We start from the raw sequence: 18,229 nt of genomic DNA on the forward strand, positions 1-18,229 counted from the left end.
TTGTTTCTACTTATCCATATCCCACATGCAGATGTATCCACACACACTCTTACATGCCTTTTAGACTTATTCAAATTTTGTCACGTTATAACCAAAATGCCAAGACAATTGATTAGGATTTCATGTTGTGTAGCAGAGCACAATTGTGAATTGGAAAGGAAAGCAATACTTGTTTTTCAAAGTCTTTTTACACATAAATCTGGATAGGGAAGTCTGCACACATGCTAAGCTTCATTGAGCCGATACTACTTACTACCAGCAATTGCTGCAATACCAGCCTCAGGTCTTTTGGATTTTCACATCTGTGGATGAACTTTTGAAAGCTAGTAGAAACCAACTTTGAGCTGCTGCCTGATGTATTTCTTCCTTTTTAATTCATATTTCTTTGTTGTAAATGTATGCCTCATACACCACAATGCTGATACCTTTTTAACACATATCATTTTGTAAGTCTCAGTGCTGTCCTGAACAAAGTGCTGTTTAGTCATTCCTTATCCAAATACTTTTTGGGGTTATGATTTAATATATCATTTTTGTCTGGACTTTTTTCCCCCAGTTAAAAATAGATTTTCTCCAAACAATGCAAGCTGTCTGTCTACTGGCTAAAAAGATGTATAACTGCTCTAAAATGACCTCACATATAACATTACTTCATATCACCTTGTTGTGAAAAAAACCTCAAAAACACACACTTATAAAAGGTTGTTAGCTTCCAGCCCTAGAGGCGCAGTAAATGATCATGTGATAGTTTATTGATTCTTAAAAGGGAGCAGGCTTCTTACCTTCCTGGCTCTGTGGGGGGAGGAGTGAGAGGGGTCAGCAGTCAAAGTCACCTAAAGAACAGCAGCCCGGGAGCTGACTGACTGATGTTCTCTTTCTAAAGAATATTTTATCTTGAACTTAGGGAGCTTTTATATTTGATTGCCCCAAGCAAACTGAATCACATCAGCCCACGTAAAACAATATTAAACAAACTTAAAAAAAAAAAAAGAATTCTAACTAGGAAGCATCTCTTTTTTACACTGTGCTTTGTATGCTATGTATGTTTACTTATTTTGATCAAGCTAAGAGAATGCAGGATCAAGAAAAAAAAAAAAGCCCCATGGCATAAATCTTATGAAATTTATTGCTCTGCAGTTTTTAGGGCCAATTTGATGAAATCATGCAGGGGCCCTAAATTACATTATTTTGATTATGCCCCCACCCCACCCCCCCACCCCACCCCCCGTCTGTGCTCAGAGGAAGTGTGCTCAGAAACCTCTACTCATAGCTGACTTCAGGGTTTGTGTTTCTGGCCTTTCCTGTGCTGAAAGGACTGAGCCGTATTTTTACGCAGGTGTTAACCTGTCGATTGTGTGTGGATATTTCTGCTGAGTGTATATTCAAATCTCTGAATGGCTGGATAAGTGTGTGCTCAAGTGTGTGTGCGTGTGTGTGTGTGTGTTTGTGCATGTAATAAAGCCACCGTGAGGTCTTGGTAATTCCTCACACAGGGAGATTTCTGCTGAGTGCACATTTCCACTTTGGTTTTTCAATAGAGTGGCCTTTTAAAGGAGAGCTATCAATAGCACTTTCCACAATCTACGAGTTAAGTCTGTCAGCACACTCCCAAGATCTGTCAGCAGTTTTAGAACAATACTGCCAAAATTTCTTTTGTGGTATTTTTTTCCCATTACAGAAATATGGGATTTTCTTTTGAATTTGCAAAGGTAGCAACTTAGTTACTTATTGGCTCAAGGGAGCTTTATCCAACTGTGAGATTTGTATATGTGCCGATGTCCGATTCCTTCGGCTTCACTTTTTATAACATTTTTATTTCATTTTCAATAAACACACCGAACTCAGCCGTGAGCAACGACAAGATGACGACTAAAAAAACCATGAAAGTATGGCACCACTGCATCTCTCTTTCACTTGTTTTACCTTGGAGAGCAGAAATTGTATGCTTTTATTCATCATTTCTTTCACAAAAATAATTTCTATTTGTAAGGAAACTCATCTTTAGTGGTTCACAGAAAACTTTTTTTTCCACATTTAACCTTGCTGCCTTAGTTAGCAGAACTTTTAAAGCTAAAATAAATAAGCAAAACTGCAAACGCTTTAGAAGTATAATAAGGTGCAGCAAAATAAATATCCCGGGTGCTAAGTAAATGGAATTTGTCATGTCTTGTCGATGTTTAGCAGTGAAGCTGTGTGCATTGTGGAAACGGTTCAATAAGAAGGGGCGGCAGATGTTTATGGAGCAGATTTATGACCCGAGGACAAACAGAGCTCTAATACGGTCAGCACATTGCTTGTGCAGTCTTACAGAAACAGCTGTTCCCAGGAGGGGGCGCTAAAACAGGTAAAGCCCCAGTGTTCTTCCTGAAGGGAATGGAAACAGATGGAAGTGTGAGATTTGCATTCAAGCAGCTCCCACTTAAGTCTGTGCTCTTCCCTGGGCTGTGTCATTTGCATTAAAAAATGATTTCCCCTCCCTTCTCTCCTTGAGCTACATGACTCACTACACGTCGTAGGCTCAGATAAGTTGTGAAGGCTTGCGCAAATATACACCGGATCGATGGCCAAGCTGCTAAAATCACTCAAACCTGATGTGAATGTGTGCAGTCAACCAGAGGATTTGTGTATCAGCATTGTTCTCTTTTTCCACACGGGCAATTTTAATGACAGGAGATCAGTTTATCGTCAGACTTGTGCTGGCAAATGGTTCTTTTTTGTTTTTTGCAATGGCGGAGATGAGTCTTATCATTTAGATGGAGATGAATTTTCCTGCACCAGGGTAATACTGAGCTCTCTATGGAAGCTTGACACCACTGCAACACTAAATGACTGCTATCACTGCCTCTCATGTGATTTGCTGGCAGAGCATTACATCTGCATTTAGGTATGAGGAGACGGTAAACACACAGTGAGAATTGCTTTCATTTACAACGACGTCAATGTTGTACTGTAGAACTTCTGAAAACATTGAGAAATTTTTGTTAATCAGTGTCTCTGCATGCGTGATTGCTGTTCCATTTGACAGCGCTTGTTGAATCCAAACATAAGCACACATCAGTCTGTCTAATGAGGTACTGATTAGGTGATCTTTTGAACTCTATGACACTGGGGGAGAGCTTGCTGTACACATGAAATCGGTGAATGAAAATGCATCTTGCTTTTGTGCCAATGGCATCATCACCTTCCCACACATGTGACAATACACAGTTTAAACCAAGATGAGCACAAAATTATATTATTTTTCTTTTCTTGGATAATTGAAAAGAATGTTGTTTGTGTTGTACTCAGAAACAGATGTTTAATGTGAGATCAGAAAAACTACAGATTGTGCAGAGACCTCTTACGTTCTTCCAGCGCTCTAATGTATATTATAATATATGAAATGGAAGCTCATTTTTTAAAATGACCAGTTTGGCCTAAAAACAAAGAGAAAAACGAAACGTATGTTATAATTAATTCCTGTGCACGGTTTTTTTTTTTCTATCAATGTAAGGTGTGATTTTTGTTCTGATTCCAAAATGAAAAGTATGCAAAGTTTTTTTCTTTTTTTTTTTGCTGCGTTCCAAATTATGGCACTTCTCAGTAGATGTTTACCTCATAAGTCTTTATCTTTGTTTTCCGTTTCTGCTGCTGCAGGCTCTGCAAGTGTTGTTCTGATGTTGCAAAGAGGGGCAGATTTAATTAGTTTAGATGGGTCTCTCCTATATGCTGGATGTTGTCATATTATCAGTCATGTGGGGGAGGATGAAAACTCACTGCCAGCGCAAACACAGGCACAGTGATTGCTGTGTCAACAAGATTTTCCCCTGTGATGTTATGCAGTCTGCTTCATTCAAAATAACAGCAGTGAAAAAGCAAACTGCTGCCATGACAGATAATGATTTGACAGCACACTGGAACAAGTTAATTTAAGTGTAACCTTTCCATGAGACTATTTACACACCATCTCTTGGTCTATTCTTAGTACTAGTATTTCAATAGTCGTCTGGTCATTGTCGTATATAGTACAGTACCTGGTCGTTTTCCAGGATGTTCTTTTTCTCCTTTTTAATTGTTAACTTGGTATACTGATGTGTATTGTTCAGTTATTTTAAAAGTTTGCAAAAAGCTTCTTTTTTTGTTTAAGAACATTTTTACTGGCAGTGTTGTTAAAGTATAGTTTATTTCAACTTTTCTGATCAAATCTATGAAAAACACAAAAGATAACAGAGTTTGGCACATAGAATGGTATTTTCCCTAACAGTGTTTCTAAAACTCCCAAATGGAAACAACTACCTTTCAAATGAAATCCCATGATAAATGTGAGAGAAAAATAGGGGAAATAAAAGAAACATTTTAACTCTTGATCTGATTTTTATTTTTTATTTTTTTACTGTGTTAAAATTAACACCTCAATATTTATGGGATTTTGTAGTCCAGAAACATTCAGTTTTATATATAGTAGATAACTTGTGTACTATAGTGTTAAAACCACACATCATGAAGTGGTGCCAAAAGCTGCAGTGGCCATGTTTGTATTTTTTACCAGATGCCATGTTTTATTTCCTTCTACAATGCTAAAAGATAAAAGTAACAAAGCAGAAAGGGTGCTGTGGAGCAAAAAAAAAAAAAAAAATGGACAGTTTCCAACAAAGGGTTAGAAATATGGTCCTGTTTCCACTGAACAAAAATAGATCCTCTTGAAGACATCTTTTATCATTTCCAAGTAGCAATACGTGTTCCATGAGACTTTAGGGAGTATGCTTTTACATGCTTGGATTGCAAACAACTATTCAACCCCCATCAACAAGCACTTAGCCTCCCCTTCCTCTCTGTGAAATTAACTTGTAATGAGGCACGCAGCACTCAGTGTTGGTTTAACTGTGCTAATGTTTGGGTACCTTCCAGGGTCTCAGCAGCACCAGCAGCAGCCGAGCCCGGTGCATCAGATCGTTGTCTGGGAGAGGAGCTTCCTGTGGTGCCGCTGTCTGATTCAGGAGATCGCAGCAAAGAAACCGTTCAGGGAAGCTCTGACTCGAGGGACATCTCTGAAGGTACCAAACAAAATTATATTGACACTGAACTGATGTGCCTTATATTGCAGTTAAAGGGTTTAATATCAGGCCAGAAAGATTAAGCCTACTGTAAGCTTGCCCTGGGATTCAGGCTCATTCCACTCATGTATTATAGTGTTCGCACTGTGGACAGATCTGATGGAAAACCAATTGGCCCTCCAGAGATGCGTAAACAATACCGTGGCCACACCATATAGAAACTGGCAGAGAACACTGTGCACCAGTTGGCAATACACACTGCATGGTCCAACTTTGATCAGAGGTGGCAACAACACCACATTATACATCCAGGGTCAGTGTGTAACTTATTGATTACTGCAGTGAAAGAAAACATGAATATCATATACACACATATATAGGAATACACATCAACACAGCAAACAATGACTCAAACACACCTGTGTTCTTTTGGGATTTGATTTCTGTGCAGACATGACATGAATCCAATTAATTCAGGATGAGGATCAATAGAGATCCATTTCCATGGGGAAAATTGCTTTTGGATTTTGACTCAGTCAGCAGGGCTGCCGTTATTTGAAACCGGCTTAGAAATGAGAGATGCAAAGGAGCAATACTGCACAACATTTTTTTAATGTCTTCCTCCTCTGATGATTTTCGTACACAGGACTCCTCATACAAAGCAGTTGAAAATTCTAAATTATATAAAACTTTTCTTTCTGACATCTATATTTATGAAGCAAAAAAAAAGGGGGAAAAGCAAACTAACTTAACACGGGGTAAAATCTAATGAGAAATCTTTCTCTTGTATTAATGTTTTTATGCTTGCTGCTTTGTAATTTTAGTCTTTAAACATCAGAGTCCAGAATGTATTTTGCATAATAATAACCTGCCAGCTTGTGCAAATTGGTTCTACATGCTGTCAGAGTTTTTCACGTTGATCAAATATACTTTATATGGTTCATTATGAATAATGAAGTGATTCCTGTTTGAAGAAGCAATCATTTGCCTTCAGTCCTTGAATGTGGTCATGACACATCAGATTGTGATGTTCTGACATTGATTTGTAAATGCTTCTCTCTTTTCTATTTATAACAATTAGTTATATTTATTATGATGGAGTATGTCATGCCTGAAACAACTTTGGCCTAGAGTTACTGTGCTGCCATATAAAGCTGAATAAACTATGCAAGCACAGCAAGGAACTTTTTCCTCACAAAACTTGAAGGAACAAGCGATGTTCCTCAAGGGACCAGTAGGATTTCTGGGCCTCCTAAATTCAGTTGCTTTCCTCTTTCTGCTTACACCTTTCTGACTGCACAACTAGGTGGAAATATATGAAAAGATTTTTTTTTCCAATTATGAAAAAGCAACAACAATATTTTAACATACATTTTCCTTCCTCAAGGGTTTCCTCAAGGTCCTTTAGAATTTTAGTCTGAATAATCGACAACAGGAAAGCACGTCTCCAGTAAGATTAATTAAAAACGGTGATTGTTGCTGTTCAGAGCTTAGAAGAGTGTGTAGACAAATCAGGGTTTAAAACCAAATCAATAAAGCTCACTGAGGTAAATTAGGCTGAAACACTCTCAAAGCAGTTAATGACAAATCCTGCCAGGCATGGAGATGGAATGGGTCAATAGCTCAAACAAGCTGGATACAATCGTGTTAAGTCACGTGGACAAAGCCGTTAGAGCAACATCCACAAGAGATGTGCTTGATCTCTCTAAGGACAAGAACCTTTAAATAAAGTGACTGGCCACTTAATTAGGTACACCTATTCAACTGCTCGTTAAAACAGATAGCAAATCAGCCAATCATGTTGCAACAACTCAACACATTTAGGCCTGTAGACGTGGGGAAGACGAGTTGAAGTACACAGAATCAGAATGGGGAAGAAAAGTGATTTAAGTGACTTTGAATGATGTGTGGTTGTTGGGACTTGACAGATTTTAACCATATTTTTCTTAAACATCTGATCTAGTAGGATTTCCAGGCATAACTATCTCTTTGGCTTACAGAAAATGGTCCAGGAAAGATAAAATATCCGTTGTGCGGTTATTATACAGATGAAAAATGCGTTGCTCGTGTACATTTTCAGAGCAGAATGTGCAGACTGCTTTGAGATGATAATAAGGCAGCAGTAGCTTGAACAAAACACCTGCACTGCTACCTTCAGTAGCTGAAACCAGACGTTGCTTTTTCTACGTTTTCCACATCCCTGCTCTATAGTGGATCTTAGAGCAACATCAATGACTCAGCGCAATCAGTTGGACATCCTTAAAAATATTTTAATGAGTCATATTATGAACTGAAGCTGACTGAATTGTATTATAACTGGGGTCACAACAGAATGCATCTAAATGCATACATTTAAATTTAAGTTGAAACTGAATTGAACCTCGTTCAGTTTCAACCGAGGCGCAGAAAGCAACAAAACATCGTAGTAGCTGCCACTCCTATAATTTGAAAGCAGGAAACTGAAGCTACAGTTCGAACAGGTTCACCAAATTTGGGCAAAACAGACCGGAAAAAAAAAATGCCTGGTCAGATGAGTCTCACCTGCGACATTCAGTTTGGAAAGCTCAGAATCGGATGCAAACAACATGAAAGAATGAATCCACCCTGCACTGAATCAGTGACTCAAGCTGCTGCTGTTGCAATAATGCTGTTGGTAATAGTTTCCTGGGATACTATAGGTTTTGTAGCCTTAGGCTGCACTGCTTAAACACTGCAGCCTACCTGTGGATGTCCGTCTCTTTATGACCACGGTGTACACATTTTCTGAAGCTCATAAGATCTTGAACTTGAACAAAACAATTAAATATGTTCCACACTGTACTCCAGTGGGCTCCACAATCGCTAGCTGTCAGTTAAATAAAGCACTTTTGGAATGTGGTGGAATGTGTAGCTGACCTGACAAATCTGCAGCAACCTCATAGATGATCTCTGAGGAATATTTCTGATGGCTAATTAAATCTATACCACTAAAAATTAAAGCAGGTACTAGCAAGGCGTACCTAATAAAGTGGCCACTGAGTGTATTCATAGGTCTAAGTTCTTTTCTAGCAAAAGCAAATATATTTTGTTCTGCCTCAAACGATTCAGATGAGAGGAAAAACTGCATGTGAATGTCTTTGTGTTTTTTTCCTCTTGAGAGCAACAACATTTTGATCTATCAACAGAAAGTCCTAGAATGCCACTGCAAAAACGATTGAAGCTAAAAAGCAAAACTCGTGTTTATGCGACTTGATGAAACTTTGTTTTTCTTCTGTTTTTTTTTTTTTGTTTTTTTTTTGTGTGTGTATCTGTGCGGCTGACACAGAGGCAGGAGCACCAGAGGCTTCGTTAGAGGTGATCTATGATGACGTTCCCAGCGAGGAACCTCTCTCCCCTGATGAAGGTCGGCGGTTGCAGAATTGTGTTTGCCTCAAATGTTTGCTCTCTCATGACCTCCCACCTGCAGCCCCTGACCTGCTGTGTGTTTGTGTGTTCAGCAGACATGATCTATGAAGATGTCCAAAGAGAGAGTGGTCCTTTGGAGGCAAACAACGGGTGGAGCTCCAGTGAGTTTGAGAGCTACGATGAGCAATCTGATAACGACGCCAAGCTGCCGGCAAGGAGCAAGGTAGACCCCATGTCAAATCATTCCTGATATCTGTGTATATGGCATCTAGACAGGCCAGGTTGTTTGGGTCGGTTTTTCAGCACTTAAAACAATATCAAGGAGAATATTTCATTCGCTGCCTCTCTTTTGCAGTACTCTTTATTAATGTATAGAAGTGGAAGGAAGCGGTAAAGGACATGAAAAATGCATAAAAGGCTGTCAAGTTTTATCCGAGCATTGTGAGATGAAAGTAAACATGAGACATTTCTGTTTGAAAAGCCACAGATTTCCTTGCCTCTTTTCTGCCAAGACTGCCGGTAATCACCGTGATGCTCCACAGTGTGCCGCTTCCACATGATGGCACTGTGTGCACATTGACATTGTGCTGCATTTTCTTTATGCTCCAGAAGCTTTAAATGTGGCTTCATCACTGCAGACATATGGAAAATCTGTAGTTGAGTCATTACTAATGTATAGATTTATACCTGCTTTCAGTCAAACCTGAACATTGAAGGTGTTTCTGCATGGATAATACTCTACTGTAATCTAAGAGGATGCAGAGTTGAACTAATAATTTGAAAAACAAATGAGGCCAGAGGTAACAAAAATCCTTCTTGATGTGGGACGGGGAAAATGAGTTGCCTGGTAATTACAGTGGGGTGCGGTGTGAAAAATCCCCCCACCGTTCTGTTGGCAGGTTTGTTTCAGACCGCTGAACAAAAGGAAGAATTCAGGTGTGCTGGATTTTACAATTAATGAAAAAAGCTCAACTATTAGAGTCCAGCAGCCTTCATCAGAAACACATTGTTTTTAATTAGTTTCGCCCAATTAATTTTTCACCCGGTGAAGCTGGAGTTCTTGTTTAAGAAACCTGGGAGAGCTGCAGTAAAGTTTGTTTAGTTAATATTTGCTCCAAACTGCTTGCAGCCACTCTGGACCCTACATAAATCAGCGACCATTAGACACGACGCCTTTGACCAAAGCAGTGCTCCGAGCTTTCACTCTCTGCGTTTGTGATTAATTCCCAGTGTTCCTCGGCTTTTCATTCCCCTTGATCACTTTGCATCCATTTCCTCTTCTGGCTTCTTTTTCCTGCTTTCCTCTTCCCAATGGCTTTTGTGGCTTAACACTCCATGCACCTGTGCCCCACCCGTCCCCATCCAATCTCCCTGTAGCTCTCACCTGAAGTGCATCGGCTGAGGGAGCGGTGTGCCAGGACCAAACGTGAACTGGCTATGAGGCTGTCTGGAAAGCACAACTATGACATCAAGGTATAACCCCAAGCAGCAACGGAACACAGTTACAGTGGGCCTTAAAAATGCATACCAGGTTTTTGAGAGTTACAAATATTGACACTGCCCCTGAACAATTTGCAAGATTTTTCTACCTTCAGTGTGATATATATATATATGTATATTCTATACATTTCAAATGAAAAACAAGTAAACGTATAAGGGGAAAATATACTGTACAGTAAGAATTAAATTAGGTTAAATAATCTGACTGCATAACTGCAAAAGCTCTGAAACTCAGTTCAGCATTCTTTCTTTCTGTGAAAAGACCTTTCATCAGTTTCAGTGACAACAGTGGAAAGAACAGCAGATATTCACACTGTTGTGCAAGTGACAACAATCTCACGTGTTCTTCATATATCTGAACAAAGAAGAAGGACTTTATTAAAACAGAATGCTTAAATATCAAGGGGGACATCTCGAACTGGCTAAAATCTCCACAGGACAGTTTGTCTGAATGAAACAAAGTTTTGGTATGTTTGGCACAGAAACAGGCTCATTACAATTGGAACATCATGTGTAGTGGTGGTAGCATCATTATTCTTAGGAGTGGAAATTTGTTATTTGTTAAATTGCATAAAATTCTGAATAGAGAAAAATGTCAGTAATTTTTTTTTATCCAAGACTTTCAGGTATCTATTTTAGTCTAGACATAAATGAATGACTTCATGAGAGAACATCTAAAGCTTTCCAATTGCTGAGAGCAGAGCAGGATTGGACTGAACTTTTGTGTTTCAGTCTGGTAGTTTAGAATAATTTTCCAAGGTTGTTAGTTTTAAGGCATAAACATTTATGAAAGCAGGCTGCCGCAGCTCTTCTCTTCATATGGTTTCTCAAATAACCCATTTATTAGATGTTCTTGTTTTAATTATACACAACATATGTCACACTAAAGGTGGATTAAATTTCCTTTTTTTTTAAGTCTCAAAAGGCTGTAATTTTAATTGGGGTGTGTACACTTTCGAAGCCCACTTTGTGTCACATAATTTCATAGCGGAACTCAACTCCCTCTGCTACATGTTTAACTACAGGATTGATGATCACCCAGAGCTGATAAATGCAATCTGTTATGCTCAGCTGACACAATGGCTTAATTGGCTCGCTGTGCCATCCTTCTTAGCTCTTCCTCTGCTCTGTGGCTTTGCTTTGAGACTATTGATTGGCCTGTTAGGCTCCCTTTTTATGTTTCCCTGCCTTGTTTAATATCAAGACAAATTCATGAAACTCATTAATTATTTAATAATAGTCTGCGTGTTTGCCTCCATAAACATCAGTGCAACTTGCCACCACTTTCTGACCTACTTTCTCGGAGTAGCATCATTTAAAAATACTACTCCCCTGAGTGTATTCTGGGTCTGTGGAGTCTGGTTGCATGGCCTCTGCGATGCTCAGGGTGGAGTTTGTGGTCAGCTGAATTTTTCCCACGCAGAGCAAGGCAGCTGATGTGGATCTCCCTCTCTTACCATAATCTTTCCATGATATGCTCACAGGCTCTCTGATTAGAAAGCCGTACAGCGACCCACGGGGGAGTCGCAGATGGTGAGGCTCATGATGAGCCTGCTGAGCGCCACTTCTCTCTGTCTCTCTCCGGAGGAGCACCGTAGGTTATCAAGCCACCGCAACATGGCACTTCCCTCCAGCTCTGATGCTCCTTTGTTGTCTCTGTGTGCTCCACGCAACCAGGTTCAGCAGCTCATGAGGGCGGCAAGAACCGGAACGAAGGGTGGACTCGAGAGGACCAAAATAGCCGTCATGAGAAAAGTGTCATTCCTGCAGAGAAAAGATCAACTGGGTAATTGAGGAAATTTTTAAAACTTTGCTGCTCTTGAGTTATGACTATAGAATGTTGTGTAATTTCTAAAGGAATCTGTGGATGCTTTAAAAGTCATTGGAGCTTTTATAACATAAAAGACAGTTTACTTGGGTAAAAATCCAGCCTCGCCAAGCCGAATAGGAGTATCTAAGATGGTTGGGGTAGAAAGTCTTTTTTTTTTTTTTTTTTTTTCAGAAGTCCCTTTAGGCAAACATGAAAGTACTGTGGAAGAAGAGATCTTACTGATTATATTTAAAATACAAAAGACAAGCTTTTGCAATTTCAACTAAGATGGGATGGGGGGTGCGGGTGAGAAAAGTTTCTGGTGTGTAAGAGAGAAAATATCCCATGTGGCATCGTGGAGCTTGTGTTTCAGGAACCTTACAGTATAGACAGATCAGCATCAATGAATGGATAGCAGCATCATTAAGATAGATGGCAGACTCATGCCTGCAACACATCTTTAAGTCATCACACAGAGGATAGGAAGGACAGTGCTGCTATTTTCAGGCATTGATCGCCTGGAATCTTCATTGCTTTGTGTTTGTCATCCAAAAATCCTCTGATATCATTTTAAAGGCTTTAATTGGACTGATGAAACCTTCTGCTGGGTCTTAATGGCTACGGGTGAATTGGGGATTTTCACCGTTGTATGCCATTGTGCCAATGCAGAGATAAGAATGAGTTGGATTGCTTTTGTGCCTGTTTTACTCCTACATACAGTATTGCCCTGAATTTTCTTCCTTTGCCTGTTCTTTACTTCTCTCTTTCTCTCTCTATCACATTTCCTCTGCTCTCTCCCTTTTTTATTCTTCAGAGAGTTCAGAAGTTTCTTCATATTTTAGAGGTAATAAACTTAGCGTGTCACTGTGTCTCCAGCTGCTCTGAGATCTGAAGGCTGCCTTTCTGTTATTCTCCGTCCTTGTCACATTCTCTGTTACACACAGACACACACACGCACATGCACACATTACTCAGACACAGCAACAATCTGAAACTGCTCTCTTTTTTTTTTTTTTTTCATTTCTGAAATCTGCAGAGGAGGATGATGATGCTGGATACCTGGATGTGGCTGTGTCAGAAGTGAAGCATCCTCCCCCGCAGCTGAGCCCCATGCCAGAAGGGTTGACCAACCACCAGGTGCAGCTGACAGCAACCCCTTCATCCATAAAAATCTATAACAGCTACACTTGTTAGCAGCTTAGAAGCGAGTAGTTTGACTAGAAAAGCTAAAGAATGGTAAAACGTGCAATGTTTCATAGAGTGTATTGTTCAAGGGAGGCTTGTCGCTTTGGTAAATTGAAAATGGGGCTTTCCAACATGTGGTGAACGTAGTGAAAGGGTCTATTTGCACCCAAACACAAGTAGTGTTGGTACAAAGCTAAGCCTAAAAACAAACTAGACTCAAACCTCTGTTTATTGTGTTCAGCTTAATCGGTTTCCAGAAAGAGTATACAACCTGCTCACATGATGGCTTGTTCAAAAGAAGAAAAAAAAAAGGATGAAGAAAATCGATTTATTGCTCTGATGCTACTTACATGAAGCACCCTGTCTATTTTTCTTAACACTGAGTTGTTAACAATGTCTTGTTGTATTGTCTACATGTTTACTGTATTTGTTATACATTATTGTTCTTCCAATCACAGAGCCAGTCTTGATCAGGGCTTCCTATTTCTCATACTCATCTAAAAATTGAGTCTCTACCCATAAACTCCACAAATTCTGTACCTTGTATATAAGATTGGAGGCGACTAGTCATTGTATGTTTGCTTTAAAAACACCATAAGGAACATTCTGTACAATTAAAACACAAAAAAACCCAGACGAAAATTCCCAGGTAGAGGTTAATATGACATAGTTCTTTCTACACACACTGTCCAGCTACCCCTAGTTTTAATCAACACCATTCGCCTGGGAGCCTGTACACAAGCACAAGAGCTGAGAGACTCGTCAAATTGTGCTCTCTGACAACAGCTTTCAATGGTGTATGCACGCCTATAACCAATGCAGTACTCAGTAGCCTTAGGATTACGCTTCAGGCTGTTAAAGAAGTCATTTGTTATTCACTATTTTTAATATCTGTTTGCTTTAAACTCCTGATCTTGTTTGTAAAAGCAGTGTGTTTTAAAACAGCTAGAACAGCTGCTTTCGTGTCACAGCACCTCCAGTGATTCAGCTCGTTCAAACAGACCGACTCCTCCGAGTCTTTTTCTCCTGTGACTAACGCATGATTATGGTGTAATCCATCAGCCGGTGCCGTGCTTAACTGAAAGCATGCCACACACCGCAGCCCAATCATGTCCTGTTAGAGCCTGAGCTCCTGACTGATCTGTTGTCCACGCAGGTTGTCAGGCGCCATATCCTTGGCTCCATCATTCAGAGCGAGCGGAGCTACCTGGAATCTCTCAGGAGGATCTTGCAGGTGAGCTGTTTAGTCCTCCTGTCCTCTCCTGCCACATGCAATATCTTCACAGTTTAGCCACTGTGAATTACATTGAAAAGAGAGGCAGAGATATTCATCAAATTATGAAGGTGTCTGTGCATAAATAATCTTGATAAAACACCTATGCTCTTTTGGAGGGGGCTTCATGCTGATGCAGAGAAAGGGAGGCTGTCAGGCTTGCGCGATGGGGGTGCAGTCGCTCCTCTTTAATCTCCCTTGATAAAAAGGAAAGGAGACCTCTTATCTCATCATCACTGGAAAATAAAAGAAAAGCCCAGTGAAATAGAATTAACTACAATCAATGGTTGCTTTGTATGCAATAAAATCTTTTATTGTCAAGATAGAATGTCCTGCCTTTGTTAGGGGTTGGCATTAATGTTCATGTTCCTTTGTGAAGTTCACTGCTTTTAAAACTTTTTTGTGTGTGTGTGTGTGTGTGTGTGTGTGATTCAAATAGAGCAGCCAAGTAGTAACGAAAATGCACTGTTTCCAGACACATGACATGATTTGGACACAAAAGACATCCCGAACAATTGGAAATGTTCAGTACTGTATAACACCACAATGTCGCAGAATGGTTTCTGGTGCTGCTTTCTGATGTTCCTTGTGTCTGCTTGTAAATTACAGTGGTGGGTTAGAGACAATTCATGAAGAGATCAACACTTTCCCCTTCTGTGAAAGACCATCAACTGGTGTTTTTGCTTCCATTACTATTCTGGCTCTGAATTGTGAAGAAGTGGTTGGCCAAAAATGCTTATGCCCAACAATCTGTGATTGCAATTTTCTTCCTCATTCTCACCAGGAGTACCACAGACCGTTGATGGAGGCAGAGCCGCGCATACTGAGTCCAAGGAAGATCCGGCCCATTTTCCACCGCATCAGAGAGATCACACAGTGTCACTCCATGTTCCAGATTGCGCTGGCTTCCCGTGTGGCAGAGTGGGACAGCAGTGAGAAAATCGGGGACTTGTTTGTTGCCTCGGTCAGTGTACATTACAGAAACCACACTGTTTGTTCACATCTTGACCAATGTGTTGGTGCAGATGATGCCAGATATGTACATAGACTGTACTAAAAAAAAATACATTTTTTATTTCACAATCTGACATCAAAGTAGAGAAGGACTGAAAGGACACAGAGCAAGGAAAAAGCCATTTCTCCAAAAGACCCAGACTGAAGTTTGTAAACGTTCAAGAAGAAAAAGACCTTCATTTTTAGAAACACTTCCTGTGGTTTGATAAAATAAGAAGTATTAGGTCATAATGACCATCGTTACATCTGATAGAAAATATATTACATTTTTAAACCTGAAAACACCACATCAGCTGAGAAGTATGGGGTTAATAACATGTCATGTGGGAACTTTGCTGCAGTTTGGACTGAAGCATCACGATGGCCTTATGATGAAAGAATAATGTAAATACTGAAAAACATCTCAAGACATCTGTCAGAAAGTTAAAGCTTGATCATAAAAGGGTATTTTAAGTGAACTGTGAACCTTGGTATCAAATCAGATTGTTTCCAAGGTGGCTCAAGAACAACAAAGTCATTGCTTTGTAGGTGGTATCAAAGGAAATTTGCTTGCAGAGCTGAAAAGGTGTGTGGAAGGAAGGTGACCTAGAAAACAGAGTCATTTAAGAGAGCTGTGTCAGAAGGATTGGGCCAAAATAGCAGCTGAACTATTGTAAGAAAATTGTTAAAAACAATAGAAATTGTGGAAAGATGCCTAAAACCAAGGTATTGCTCATCATTCTGGTTTATAGCAAAGTGAAATAACTTTGGTTATGCTAAGTGACGAAACACAGGATTAATTTAGCCTAATTTATTGCAAGACACCGGGGGTGGGGGGCTGTAAATGTCTATAAAGGCCTCTGGATATTTGGCTGTAAATTACATCAGTCTTTATTCTGGGGAGAATCGGTCATATTTTCCCTACTGTATCCTATTGGATCTCATTGCTAAGTCTCTGTTAGCTCAGTAATGATGAGCAAACAGACATAGTTTACCCCAAACAAAATCAATTACAGGCATGATAAATATCTCCACTGCATCAAATGGTCTCAGGGATATATGTTGTCACAATTTTAGCAGTGCTCAAGCGTCTGCAGTGTGTGTTCATCCATATGGTTTGCTCATTATATGCCTATTAGAAGGAGTTGTTTTATTATTTTCTTTGCTGGGTGTTATTGTGCTGTTCCATTGATATTTTAAGACCTACTGTTTATCTAATGAAGCCCAGTTGACAGTGGAAATGCTAGGACCGTATACAGCCCAGCTTGGGCTGCTCCTTTTTTTTAACTTCTACCTGCAGAGTCTGCAGTAATATCTGAGCCAGCAGAGTCCTAAGGGAAACTTAGAGAAAAGAGGGTTAATTCCTTCATCTGATTTGCCAATTTCCCATTACTCCTCATATTGTCGCTATCAGCCGCCTGGCGTAGGTGTAATTGTGGAAGGAGAATAGATATTTACCACAGAACAGTCACACGCAGCTGCACTCCCACACAGTCTTCCACCTCATTCTTCTTTGTGCACCATCCTAAATGGATCGGGAGGGATATTTGTTTACCGTTTCAACAACTAGGATGAAAAACAAATGATTTATTTTCATCTTATGGCCTCTTTTTGCCAACAATATATAAGTCAGGGGAAATTATATGACTCTGCATGGTATTAGAAAACTATACATGTTGCAAAACTAAATGTTTCTGGTGCTGTAAGATATTTACTATATACGTATATTTTTATTAATCGTATTCTCTTTTCTTTTACAGTTTTCTAAGTCGATGGTGCTGGATGTGTACAGTGATTATGTGAACAACTTCACCAATGCAATGGCTCTCATTAAAAAGGCATGCATGTCCAAACCGGCGTTCTTGGAATTTCTAAAGGTGAATATATTTCTTTTTGCACTATATTGAATTTCTACATCATTTTTGTCAAAGTATCCAGTTTATATTTTTAGTTTCTGTTTAGCTTTTTTTTTTTTTTTTTTTTTTTTTTCCAAGCCCCAGACCTAGAGAATCAATATCAAGATCTAAACTTTTCAAGCAGTAGCATACAGCTCAAGGTTAAGTTTAACAGATAGGTGAGACATCTATAAAATTCAGGAAAATCCCACTTATACAAGCTTATAAAAGAATCGCATGAAAAAGTCTACATTTCTCCCTAATGGCATTCAACCAACAATGATCAAACATATGTAGGCCATGTTATTTATACCAAGGAGCAGTAGGCACAGGACACACTCAGAAGACCCTTTTTAACTGTGAGGTCATTGGCATAATTTTAGTATAAACGTTACTCAAGTGTCCACTTCTCAGTGTCATAAAGACTTTCTTTTGGATGAAAAGATTTTAAATTAAGATCCACATTCAGTCCAGTAAGTGGCATTGTGCTAAAAGCTAAAATTTTGCACACTTCAATAGAGCAACTACTTCAGCAGTCTAATCTTTAGAATTACTGTGTTTTCCACAATTTTTTTTACCAATGTAGGACCAAACATTTTTCTCCAGTGTGGAATGAATGGATGCAATCTTAGCAATATACTCCAGTTAAACTTCTTATTAAAATATTTTACCACTGTGTTTCTTTGATTTGAATTAGGTTTACTTCTGACAAAAAAACAAAAAAACAAAAATGGTTGTTTTGTGTTTTGACAGAACTACACAGCTGACAGTGCTGGGCATCTGTCAGCCCTGTTGGAAGGAATTTAAAATCTGGCATTAAGCTTTCATCCAAAATGCCTGAAAGTATTCGTTTTCCAAAACTGGCTTATTCTAGTTTCTTTTGGGAATGAAAATCAAAATATGGTCATGTATAACTGTTATTTTTTACTTGTGAAAAGGTCTATATTTACCCAGGTTTGCCTTGAAGGGATTTCAGATGTCTGTTAAAGCATGTTGACAATAACAGTTGTAAAACTCAACATATGTGTATTACTTATATTTATAGTCACAGACTACAGACGCCAAAAACAAAAAGCTAAAAGACCTAGTTAGATTTGACTTCCTTAACCTATTAAAGAAGTTAAATGTCGGGTATCTGGTTATTTTAACCTAAACA

At 39.3% G+C, this 18,229-nt stretch overlaps 1 protein-coding gene across 3 annotated transcripts in view; it reads left to right on the forward strand.

Moving 5' to 3' along the window:
* Positions 1-18,229, forward strand: part of arhgef10la (Rho guanine nucleotide exchange factor 10 like a) — a 127,598-nt gene that overhangs the window by 16,614 nt on the left and 92,755 nt on the right. The window contains exons 4-12 of one of the 3 annotated variants that reach the window (XM_014985201.2): positions 4,888-5,033; positions 8,338-8,415; positions 8,510-8,640; positions 9,795-9,890; positions 11,595-11,703; positions 12,764-12,864; positions 14,069-14,146; positions 14,970-15,149; positions 16,939-17,055. In XM_014985201.2, the coding sequence (XP_014840687.2) occupies positions 4,888-5,033; positions 8,338-8,415; positions 8,510-8,640; positions 9,795-9,890; positions 11,595-11,703; positions 12,764-12,864; positions 14,069-14,146; positions 14,970-15,149; positions 16,939-17,055 (1,036 nt within the window). The remainder of the gene's footprint in view (positions 1-4,887; positions 5,034-8,337; positions 8,416-8,509; positions 8,641-9,794; positions 9,891-11,594; positions 11,704-12,763; positions 12,865-14,068; positions 14,147-14,969; positions 15,150-16,938; positions 17,056-18,229) is intronic. The other 2 variants (XM_088005774.1, XM_088005775.1) reach the window with 2 other exon arrangements.

This window comes from Poecilia mexicana, unplaced genomic scaffold (assembly GCF_051168715.1).
Source record: "Poecilia mexicana isolate PSO_F unplaced genomic scaffold, ASM5116871v1 scaffold_5, whole genome shotgun sequence".
NCBI classification, from domain to species: Eukaryota; Metazoa; Chordata; class Actinopteri; order Cyprinodontiformes; family Poeciliidae; genus Poecilia; species Poecilia mexicana.